Raw genomic sequence first — 12043 nt, forward strand, 5'->3', positions numbered from 1 at the left:
GAAGGTTGTATGCTCATGTTAGTCAACAAGTACATGTATTGACTCGTAGTCGTTAAGTGTAATTACATTTAAGGTCACACGGATACCTGGAAAGAAAAGGTATCGAATCGATCATGTCAATCATAATTCACTTTTGTCTATCAGTGATTCCAGAGCTTTACACTCGAAAGCATAATCGAAACGAAATGGCCAAGCCACGAGATATCAAAGCACGCCCATGAATGCAGCCTGTCATACAGATCTGATTCAATGATCTGGCAATAAATGAGAAGTTCCCAGAAGCACAAACGCGGACGCGGACGCAGACAGATGCTCAAAAACCCGACCCAACCGAAAACCTGCCACGAAACCGAGATTCACCATATGTTAATGCAAGGACAGTAAGGAAAGTCAACCAGGAAAAGAAAAGATGCAAGAGTTTGGAAAGGGGGTATAATAATCGTCAAGCAGAAGATCAAGATGAGAATGGTTAGGATGTACAGAAGAAAGTAAAAGAAGTTGGGGGTGCAGACTCAGGCGCCTACGGCCTGCTCGCGTAGGTTTTCGCTGGACGGCGTATCAACGATTCGCTCGCTGATTGATGTAGAGGAGGGGGACGGGGAGGGGGAGCCGTCGTGCCTTGGTGCCGAAAGATGGCCGTATATTGTGGATGAAGGGGAGTAAGGAGTATGTTGGGTGTCTAGGGGATGCGGAGTCGGGAGCGAGGTGACCACTGGGGAGCCCGGGGCCCCGATATCCTCTTCCGGCTGCTCTTCCTGCTCTTCCTGCGCATCCGTGAAGTCTGCCGGGTCGTCGCTGGTGCGCACACTTAGGCCAGTGGCGGTGCTCATTCTGCGGGCCGAGTGAGGACGTTCCGGGCTGCGATCGGTCATAATCGACTCGCCGCTGTCCAATATAGCAGGATCTGATACCCGTGATTCTTCATGAGGGGTGGGTTTGCGGAGCTTGAGGCGCTCTTCCGGGGGCATGTTCTGCCATTCAGACCCGAATGTGACGATGGATGCTTTCTTCCCATGCACGGTGAAACTAGGGGCTTTGCGAGGAAGGACTTCTCCATCGCCAGAGACTTGGTCGTCCTCCTCCTGTCCAATACTAGAAACTGAGCCCCGTTTCTTCTTCGAATGAGAGTGGGTTCTATGAGCATGCGAATCACGGAGGGTGCGGTGAAGGCTGCGACGGACGCGACTGGGTCTATCGCTCTTATCTTTCGGATTTGTCTCGCCCTCGGTGTCTTTACCGGGGAGTCCGTTAGAGGCGGTCTCGTCATCCTTTTGTGTCGATGGGGACGCCGGCAGCTCCAGTAGGCCAGCTTCCCTTAGAACACGCTCCTCGCCGTCATCGAAGCTGACAGGCGTTGTCAGTTTCGATGTACGAGATGCCAGGCTAGCTCCATCCCACCGACTGGCACGGCTGAGAACCGAGGCTTCACGCTCCAGTTTAATGGTCGCTGGATCGGGTGAGTATGACTTCGCACGTTCGGGAAGGGCCACAGCAGAGCGCCGGCGACCGACACGAGCAATGTCAGCCGAAGTGGCAGATCCCGGGATACTGGGGCGACGCAATTCATCATTCGACGGCTTAGGCAGCAGTCCAGCTTCCGAGGGCTGCTCGGTCTGGGCCATATTGGGCTCAGGGGTATCAGCACTAGAGACGGTATGCACGATACTACCGGCTTTTTCCACGCTAGGCTCCGATGTAACGGACGGTCCGGAAAGAGATGCGAGGCGTGCCCCGTCCGAATGGGATGGCGTCGGTTCAGCGACCGATCCGACCCTGCTTTCCACTGCCTCTTCATCCTCTCCCAGGTCACGCAGGAGAACCTGGCGGTAACATTTGCTCCGCCAGATATCCTGTCTCACCCATTTGATCTTGGCAGACAGGCGGCCTGCAGCCATGATGACGTTCTCGCGGGCCCGGGCGTGAAGAGGAGTGAGCACTTGCAAGTGTCGAGCATTTTGTAGAAGATCATCCAGTTGCTTTTGTGACATCGCGAGCTTTTCGTTTCTTTCCCGAATCTTTTGGCTCATCAATTGTTGCCGCGCAGCAACAAATTCGGCAACAATGTCGGTGTCGATGCTGGGAGAATGGGGCTCTATGTCCGTGGACTGGTGAGACTTCTGTGAAGATATCGAGCTTAATCGCTGACTCTTGCGGTATCGCTGTCCCTCATAGTTCGTGGCAATCATGCCCTTGGTGCGCACACCAGTGGTCCTGAAGGCAGCAGCATAGTTGAGATGTGCAAGCCAGTCATTCATCTCAGACTCAGTGCTCGCAAGGAATGTCTCTTCCAGCGCGTTGTGTCGAACAAAGATAAAGGCATGTTTATGCTTTTTATAACTCGAGTCCAGAAGGGCAACTGTGTCACCAGTAGACACGATGTTGTCCGGCTTGAATTCAGCAAGGGGTGGCTTGAAAACGAGGGTTCCCCTACGGCCGTTCTTGACATATGCCTCATGCTGTGCCATGAGTGAGCGCACCCAGTTCACATTGCGGAAGAAGTAGAGCTGAGAGAATGTGAGAATCGCACCCCATTCCTGCCAGGGCGACCTGGCTTTCTTCTTCTTCGGGTCTTTCCGCCAAAGCAAGCCGACCTTGGCGACTTTGATATCTACCAGACCGGGATTCGAGTCGAGCGGACTACCTAAGCTAGCCGGCATGAAGGCGTCAGGACGAGAGCGCAGAGAGATAATTTGCAAGATCCCAGACTTGGTGAAGGCCTGGTGGAGGGCATCCATGTCCGGTGGCCCAGCGGTTCCAAAATGATTGTATGTATCTTCCAGATCCATGACATCCTTCAAGCTGGGGCGCAGGGATCCTAATTTGCCCTCTAGAATGAGCGAATAGGGATCGACAGGCTCCCGTGCAATCCGTGCCAGATTTTCGGAACTAGTGCTTTTGAATAGAGTGCGACGTGGTTTCGCCAAGTGACGGTCCGGCAGATTGGCGTCTTCGACACGAATGAACGGAGTGTATGAGATGTTCTCATAGAAACACTCAAGAATGTCCTCTGAGATTCCCTCACTGCGACTTATCTTGACATAGTCCGCCTTCTGCATCTTCCGTTTGTTATTCTTATTGAAAACGTCGGTGTGAAGAATCAAAAGTGAAAATGCAATAAAATATGCGTTATCCGGGGCTGTGAAGATGCCTGGGTTGCATTCATGATAGCGATCAGCAAATGCTTGCACGAAACGATCAATCTGCTGTGTTTCTTTCGGAAGCTCGACTTCCATCAAAAGCTTGCGAATTGACATGTCGAGTGGGTCACCGAAGTATGAGAAGGTTCTCATGTATTTTCGGAGACAAACCTTGTAGAATTCCTCGTCTGACTGAGCGAGGACACCAGCAATCATGCCACGAGGTATATTTTCTTCCAAACGGGTCAGATACGAAGCGGGTGTATCGCTTTCTTCCCGCTTTGGGATTGTCGGTAGCTCTTGCTTTGAGATAGGGGTGGAGGCGCCACCTATCGTGGGCGAACCGTGACGAGGAGAGGGCGGGGACGAGTTTTGTCTCAATCGCTGCGTGATATTGAACATATCACCAAAACTTTTGCGGCCACTGGTCGAAGTGGAGGTGCGTGCCGAAGATGCCAAATATGGCGGTATGGACAAGTCGTCGTGGTTCTCAGCCAGGGATCCCATGGTAGATGAACGTCCTCGGTTCTTTAAAGAGGGATTGGACCGAACTGAGCGAGCGGAATTCGTCGAATCATTTCGAAATAGCGGTGTTACATTTGAGGAGGCAGCGAGCCCGACGGTGGAACGAGATGGCGAGGGTAGTGGTGAAACATGGTCGTGGCCATCCAAAGTCTCAGATTTTGGAGTATCTGCTGGGGCGAACTTCGGTCGATTATCCACAACTCCAGTCGGGTGCGAGACTTTGGGGGGTAAAGGAAAGAGAGGGCTCCGGGTTCGTTTCAAGCGTGGCATACGGAATCGCTTTGCGGCAGTGGCACTTTGACCATCACGAGGGGAAATGCTTCGGGTGATTGTCTGGTCGCCATAGCTCTGGTCTGACCGAGACGATTCGGAAAACCGGGGATCAATCACCGACGAGCGCTGAGAGTCGTTAGGCTGCGGGTTCCCCCGAAGTGAGTTTGTTGACAAGCGTCCAGGCTCTTCGGTAATGCTCTGGGACATGGCAAGTGTCGAGTCGGTAACCTGGGAGTCGGTTGATCCCTGGCCCCTTCTACGAGGCTTCGCGGGTTGTTCCATCGATCTCCGAGACATTTCCTCCATGGACTGTTTTCGCGACGATGGTCGAAAGCTGAGCCTGGGTCTTTGTTTCACCGGCTGGTCGAGCTCTTGACTGGTCGGGGCGGTAGTAATAATTTTGGGAGCTTCATCCGGGAGACACAGTTAGTCAATCCATCCTCCTGAGCGTTGGGGTTGTCAATGTTTCACTTACGAGGTAAGGAAGGGACCGGAGGAGTGTCCTGGCCCGCCCTGACGTAAGACTTGGATAGTTGGGGATCAGATGCATGCCGTAGTCTCATGAAGCTGAATCGCTTGTGGCGTACGCTGGAACGGTCCGAGGATGGTCCTGCAAAGTCCGGCTGAGCTACCCCATGGTTTGAACCGTTGTCATCCGGTGCCGGAAGTTCTGGATTCACGCTTTCTGATAATCCGGGTGTGCGAGGAATTGACTCGGATAGTCTAGGTTCGGCGGGGGGGTAGGGGCGAGGAAGGTGTTCACTGCGACGGGATTGGCCTTGAGGCTCCATGGTGCTCTGCCTCTTGCCATCGGCCACGAGACGCAGTCCTTTCCAATGCATGGTGAAGGACAGAGCGTTAGGATAAACCCAAGCTAGTCCATGAAATGTAACACGTTAGATGGGAATTGAAATAGAAAGGACATCAGGTGGATCCAGACGCGGTTCTGGAGGTCAGCCCTCGCAAAAAGGGGAATGCCGGAAAGGGAAACGTTCTAGATTTCTTTCTGCCGCCACGCGTATTTTCTTTTTCCTTTTTTAGTTCACACACAAAAATAGATAGAATCCAAAAAAACACAAAAAAAAGAAAGAAGAGAAGGGAAATAAAATGATTAACTAGAGGGGCAAGGCAGACAAGTTCGAATCTAGGTCTGAGCGTCGGGTAATTGACCGGGTTTAAGCATACAGATGGAAAGGATTGATCTTGATGCTTATTATAGATAGTATAATTTCTATTTAAATCATACAGATCGAATAGACTAAATAGATGTTTAAATAATAGTCAAATCAGTATATTCCTATGATACCGTTGGAAGTATACCGAGTACCGAGTATACTGAATGGCCACTGACGTAGAACAAAAAAATAGCCAAGGGGCTGCATGTCATCTACTTTTCTCTCAATGGAGAATTTTCTTTTTGCCTTCTACTTTTTGATGTCACATTTGACCCATTTGACCCATTTGACTTGATAGCACATGTGGACTATATCATCGTTATCTCCCCCCGACCCTTTTGTCCCCCGCCTTTCATTTTCTCCGCATCCGTACACTCTCGATTATCCCTGTGAACTTATTCTGAGGACTGAAGACACCTTCCCCAACTCCCCAACTCACCTCTTTTCAGAACGGGTTACTGCGAACCGGCATGCGTCTTTTTTCTCCCATATTGGTCGCATCGACCTTGATCCCTCTTATCTCCGCCGTCCCCGCTGGTTCAAGCATCACCCCACCGCCACCCTTGCAGCCTTCCTATTTCACTCATTCTAGCCCGCGCCCATGGGCTCGACTCCGCGACTGGATAATTGGCTCGATATGGGATATTGATCACAAACACCGCTCTTCAAAACATTCCTCGCCACCATCCAATATTCACGATCGGTATGGCAGTGATGTCGTCCTCCGCTTTCATTTGCGCCAGCCGGACGAGGCAGAAGCATTGGCTTCCGCCTCGCAGGTGCTGTTTTTGGACATTTGGGCTATAACCTCGGAATTTGTAGATATCAGACTTGCAGATGATATGGTGAGTTTATACTCTGAACACTTTATGATCTTTTCACTAATTATTCCATAGATCCCTTCCTTGCTGGACCTATTACCTTTAACACTCCGCACCTCCTACACTCCCCTCATGGACAACCTCGCCGATGAAATATACGCTTCTTACCCTTCTCGTCACCGTAGCGACTCAGACTTCAAATCGGGACTTGCTTCGGCTGAGCTGAAGACGATATCGAACTGCGACCTATTCTTCCAAGAATACCAGCCACTCTCGGTCATCACGCAATGGATGCGCTTGATGGCATCAATGTTCTCCTCGCACGTACGGATGACCAGCGTGGGAGTCTCCTACGAGGGTCGCGATATCCCAGCATTGCGACTCGGTACCTCTCACAACACAGAAACCACATCGGGTCCTCGGAAGACAATCCTTATCGTCGGCGGTAGTCATGCCAGGGAATGGATCAGTACCTCCACTGTAACATATGTCGCATACAGTCTCATCACTCATTATGGCTATTCACCCGCCGTAACACGGTTGCTGCATGAATACGACTGGGTCTTAATTCCAACTATCAATCCCGACGGATACGTCTACTCATGGGAGTCAGACCGTCTATGGCGCAAGAACCGCCAGCCAACGGGTCTTCCACTATGCCCGGGTGTCGACCTAGACCGCGCCTGGGACTACGAGTGGGACGGCGAGTCGACTCGCTCGAACCCGTGTTCAGAGAACTACGCCGGCGCAGAGCCATTCGAGGCACTTGAATCGCAGCGTCTGGCGCAGTGGGCCCAAAATCAGACGGCGCATGGCGGCGCTGAGATCGTAGGCTTCCTCGACTTACATTCCTACTCCCAGCAGATTCTATACCCTTACTCGTACTCCTGCTCATCCGTGCCCCCCACCCTCGAGAGTCTCGAGGAGCTAGCGTTGGGTCTGGCTAAGGCAATCCGTCAGACCTCCCATGAATCGTACGACGTTACCTCTGCGTGCGAGGGGATCCTCACTCAAGGTGCAGCTGCTGGGATTACCTCGGGCGGCAGCGCGTTGGATTGGTTCTACCATAAGCTTCACACCAGGTTCTCGTACCAGATTAAGCTGCGCGACCGCGGTAGTTACGGATTCCTTTTGCCTTCGGAGCACATTGTTCCGACGGGGAAGGAAATTTTCCGTGCTCTATTGACATTCGGCAAGTTTGTCTGGGGCGAGGAGGCGTCGGATATCAGCCTTGAGGATATGACGGGCGATCAGATACCTCTTAACTGACAACCTGTAGGCTTTGTTCTTTTTTGATGATTGCATGTTGACTTTACGAGCGTATCTCCCTCTTTAATTGCGGTATTTCTGGTGTTACAAGGTCTTTGTACAGTATTTTGGCTATTTGAGCCTAAGAATGTAAAGAATGTAATCCAGACACCTTTCAATGTACCTGTAGCTTTGGATGCTATTTGAACGAGAGAAGGCAGAAAACGACTACTTCTTTTAATATATATTTGGAGATCTTTACTTGGTATACACCTAGGAGATGAAAGAGATATAATGTCCCCATCAGAACGCAGACCACAACCTCTCATTCAAGCTTTCAGGTATGTACGTCGGAAGTAGTAAAAAGCCAAAATACATAATAAACAAGCAAGGAAAATTAATCAATGTTGGCAGCAGCGTTCATGCTTCTGAGAGAATGTGGGGTTATATACGTCACGTGCTGTACTGTGTTAATTTCTGCCTGCAGATCATGGCACACAATATCGGAAAGCTACGTCCTTGAGAACCAGGAGAAAAAACAACGGTAAACTGAGACTCATTTCTCATAATATGAACGTTTAAATGTAAAGCAACATATTAATGGCCTGTCGGTGGAGAAACCGACAGCACAGACAGCGCTCAATTCCCATAGCAGGAGGAATAGGTCTAGGGCCCGCATCAGAAAAGCCAGGAGACGAAAGTCCGGTAGAACCAGCCAGCATTGTTGTGCTTCTCTGTCTCAGCCTCTTTCCTGGCGAGATACAGCGCCTCCTCGCGATCAATCTCGTCCTTTCCGGTGAAGAGATCGGCTGTCATGGGGTCAACACCCTTGCTGCCGGTCGCGAACTTGTATCCAAAGATCATAATGAGGTATAGCGGGATACCGAGATAAGCGGTGATGAAGTTCTTGTAGTCGAAGTTTCCGTATGTTTTGGGGTTGTGGATGAAGACGTCGAAGTTCTTAGTGAAAGCGATGAGAATGCAGAATCCCAGAGCGAAGTATGAGCCTGCGACGCCGAGGGGAGCCTTGTAGGCCAGGCTTTCCTCGGGAACACCCTGTGCTTTGCGCGCGCGCACGAAGTAGATGTGGGTGACCAGGATCGAGATCCAGGTGAGGAGACCGAAGATGGTGACGAGGTTCACGAAGTACTTGAACACGGTTTTGGAGTCGCTGCTAACGTTCATGTAGCCCAGTAAGGCAATTATGGATGAGATAGCCAGTGCGGGGACGGGAACGCCGCGGCGGTCGGTGCGGGCGAAGATCTTGGGGGCTTTGCCTTCGCGGGCCAGGCCGTAGATCGTACGGGTGGCGATGTACAGATCGGAGTTGGCTGCTGAGAAGACGAAGAGTAGGATACAGGCGTTCAGGATGTGGGGCAGGATTGGGATGGCGGCCAGCTCGATGGCGACCACGAAGGGTGAAGCTGCGGCTGAGCCCTTCTTCTTGTTGTCGTCTGAAAGGGCGAAGAGAAGTTTCGGGGAGTTGTATGGAACAAGTGTACCAACGAGGAGTACGCTCGTCACATAAAACACCAGGATTCGGTAGAAGGTCAGTTTGATCGCGCGAGGGATCGTCTTGCGGGGGTTCTGTGCCTCGCCGACCGTCACTCCAACTAGCTCAGTGCCCAGGTAGGCGAATGTTGCGGAGACCATTGTCGACCAAAAAGCCAAGAATCGACCAGGTGCTCCATCCATCTTATAGGTGTTGAAAGCACCGGGTTCCTTCCAGTAGCGGAAACCCTTACGGTCATGGTCTGGTCCACCACCAAGCATGAGAATGAAGGACATGAGGATGATGCCGAGAATTACAATGACTTTGAAGGAGGACAGCCAGAACTCAAATTCACCGAAGAACTTCACACCGAAGTAATTGATGGCGACGACAATTACCAGGAAGATGGTAATCCATACTCCAGCGTTGACCTTCTCTGGAGGTATCCAGTATGATATGACCATTGCACCGGCAGTCATTTGGTTTGGTGATAGAATGATATACTTGAACCAGTACCTGGAATCGGGTTAGCGAGATCATCTCGAAGGAAATGGGTCGTACATACGTCCAGCCGAGGGTGAAGCCAAGAGCAGGATCAACGAATCGGACGGCGTAACCAGTGAAACCAGAGGGCAATGGCAGCCAAGCCGCCATCTCTCCAAGAGCACACATGACCAGGAAAACGATGAAGCCAACCCAAGCATAAGAGATGAGGATTGCACCGGGCTATCTAAGTCAGTACGAAAGTGCTGGGGTCAATTTCGGTGTAGATACTCACGCCAGCCCTGCACGAAATTGTGTTAGTCTTTGATTTTAAAATAAAACGCTTAGGGAACCCAATTGTCACTTACTTTGCAAGAGCTTCTCCCGTTCCAATGATCAAACCAGTACCAATAGCACCACCGATGGCTTTTCACTGTCAGCGCATGCTTGCCCGTCCGACTCAGCACTGCACCTACCAATCATAGTAATATGTCTCGCCTTGAGCGCACGGTGCAACTCGACATGGTTTGGGTCGTTCAGACCACTCTGACCTTGCTCAATCTTGCCATCCTCACTGAACTCTCTCGCGACAGTGTGGTCCGGGTATTCCTCGGCCTTGATAGACTTCTCCATTGTGTGTTCGACGCGCAGGTAATTGCGCTGACAATGGAAAAAGCCCGGGTAAGTGAAAAAAGGTAATCCCAGATGTAAGACCAGGAAGACGTAGGGGGAGAGGAATTAAATGGAAAGACAAGAGCGGAATGTACACAGCCCTGAAGATAAGCAGGAAAAAAGCAAATCACGGGCTGAGTGAGCTCTGGAGGGAAAACACAATTAAATAAGATAAATAAGATACGAGAGACCTTAGACCTCGGGCCTTGTCTACATAGCCAAGCCTTTTTCATTTTACGGGGTAAATTACCCAAACACCTCAGCCCACACCTGCACAGTCACTTGGCTTAGAATCCATCCCGAAGGGCTTCACCCGTGATCTGACGGTTTGACCGTTTCCGGTTTGTGGGGAGAACTAGTATAATAGGGTTGTGCTCGTGGAAGAGGGCTATGTCTTTCGTGTCTAATTTGTGTCTAGTGAGGCTGTAGATCTCTCAGATACAGGGATAACTTCAACATCCATGGATGATGCAGGTGATTACTGTATACGGTACCTCTGTATCAGCTATGTCCGATTCATGGCAAAGCTTGGTACCCAGGTACATGTATGTAACAGATACTACCTTGGTGCTCCAGGGGACACAGCAAAGCGGAGACATTGGCGCCAAGATTGAACACTATGGGCTCTGCGGGGAGCGCTTTCCACCGGCATTCGTCGGACAAATTTAGGTTGCCCCATTCCCCCAGATTTTCGCTACGATGGAGCTTTTGCAGTTTATACTTGTTACATGTATTTACGGATAATATTAGAATAATATGTAAACGTTCACTACAGAGCCAACGTCGATCGAAAAAGCAAGGAAAAAGATAAAAAGTAAATCGCCGGGGCAAACCCATATCTTTGACTCAGCCGACTGATAGCCCCATTCGCGAAAAGTGCCCTTATCAGGCCTGACCCCGAAGCAGGACAACCATCCAATGCCAAGACGGAATTCAACCTTGGCCCATGAGCGCTAAGCTTAACCCGGGCGAGATGTGCCTGTTTGGAGTCTGGGCATTTGAACCAAGACGGTTCGCGTATGGTTCAGCCAATCCTTATCTCTCTTGGCGGGTGTGCGCGTGGCCTGGTCGTATCAAGGTTAATCTATGTGGAGGGGCTTAGGCGGAATATTATTCTGGAAGAAATTGCGATTGTGGCGAGGATCTAGTAGAATTGGCCTGGGGTTGCCCAAGTGGCTTTGGTGTCAAGGTTGAGTGAACAAAGGTACATACGAGGCGTCAAGGCGTCCTCGATCTCTGCTACTTACCTACAAAATATATTCTGGCATACTCCATCTGCTGAAGAAGTCGATATTCCCGGTTCCTTCGATTCTCTGTGTGTCAACAAGTTATCATGTGCTTGTGTGCTTATCTCGCGCTTGTTCCTAGGCTGCAACAGTGGGGATGCCGAGCATAAATAGCAAGTTTTTGAATCCTTTCGCCACCTTTGCTACTTCCTTCTGCACCGGTGAGTGCCCAAACGCGCATTGCTCCGAGACAAAGTCCGATGGAGGAGATAAACGCCAAGGCTGATATCGAAGTCGGAGCAGTGTCAGGAGGAAAGCCCGAGATAGCTCCGCTTGTTAGGATTTTTAGCATCGGCAATTTTGAACAATATGGAAAGAGTAGCGAGTCATTGATATTGAATACTTGAAGCAATATGAGACATTCTGGTTTTCGGGCGTAGACTCGGGTGCGACAGATAAGCATTCTCTTGATCTCACGGACCCCTGAAGATACATCGCTTCTATTCCGGCTCGGTAATCAACCGAAGGACGACGATTCCTAGATAGATGGCGCGGATATGGTTTCCCAATCCCGCCGTGTGAGGTCTCAGAGACCCGTCACCTGAAGTGGGAAGCCATGCTATGGAAGTAGTGCTTCCAGCAATTTCATCTATAGCCCAGGCGGAAAGAATATAAAGGTATCCTGAATTCGAAGAGGAGAATGGAGGGGAGAGGTGGGGGTAGTAAAAAGAGTTTCAGCGACAGAACGTTTACGGTAGTCACACCAAGCTGGAACGCGACAATATGATCGAGTCGGGGGCGGCTTAGGTATTCAGATAATGCCAAAGATTGGGGCAAACAGAAAATCGCGCTTGCTGGACGTCCATCCGGGGTAATTGAGCAAATTAAGCTCAATTTAGGTGGCGAGATGATCTAGAGCATGCATAGCTGACGTGGGAGACAACGGCCCCCAACCAACAAACGAAACCGCAAGCCAATCGGGCTCTAGATG

General features: G+C 50.7%; 3 protein-coding genes across 3 annotated transcripts; 1 reads left to right on the forward strand and 2 right to left on the reverse strand.

Moving 5' to 3' along the window:
- Nucleotides 1–512: 512 nt before the first annotated feature.
- Nucleotides 513–4777, reverse strand: N7525_003772 (Arf family guanine nucleotide exchange factor SYT1; the record flags this gene model as incomplete). The annotated part of the gene is made up of 2 exons (XM_002558769.1): nucleotides 513–4342; nucleotides 4411–4777. 2 exons carry the CDS (start codon nucleotides 4775–4777, stop codon nucleotides 513–515), a joined length of 4197 nt encoding a protein of 1398 aa, XP_002558815.1.
- Nucleotides 4778–5580: 803 nt separating this feature from the next.
- Nucleotides 5581–7200, forward strand: N7525_003773 (M14 family metallopeptidase; the record flags this gene model as incomplete). Its single annotated transcript, XM_002558768.1, has 2 exons — nucleotides 5581–5955; nucleotides 6007–7200. 2 exons carry the CDS (start codon nucleotides 5581–5583, stop codon nucleotides 7198–7200), a joined length of 1569 nt encoding a protein of 522 aa, XP_002558814.1.
- A 657-nt stretch (nucleotides 7201–7857) lies between these two features.
- Nucleotides 7858–9787, reverse strand: N7525_003774 (dicarboxylic amino acid permease agtA; the record flags this gene model as incomplete). The annotated part of the gene is made up of 5 exons (XM_002558767.1): nucleotides 7858–9187; nucleotides 9237–9397; nucleotides 9450–9456; nucleotides 9523–9580; nucleotides 9631–9787. The coding sequence occupies 5 exons, from the start codon at nucleotides 9785–9787 to the stop codon at nucleotides 7858–7860; spliced, it is 1713 nt and encodes a 570-aa protein (XP_002558813.1).
- Between the last annotated feature and the right edge of the window lie 2256 nt (nucleotides 9788–12043).

Source organism: Penicillium rubens (genome assembly GCF_028828025.1).
Source record: "Penicillium rubens strain IBT 27055 chromosome Unknown utg000002l_segment0_segment0, whole genome shotgun sequence".
In the NCBI taxonomy this organism is placed as follows: domain Eukaryota; kingdom Fungi; phylum Ascomycota; class Eurotiomycetes; order Eurotiales; family Aspergillaceae; genus Penicillium; species Penicillium rubens.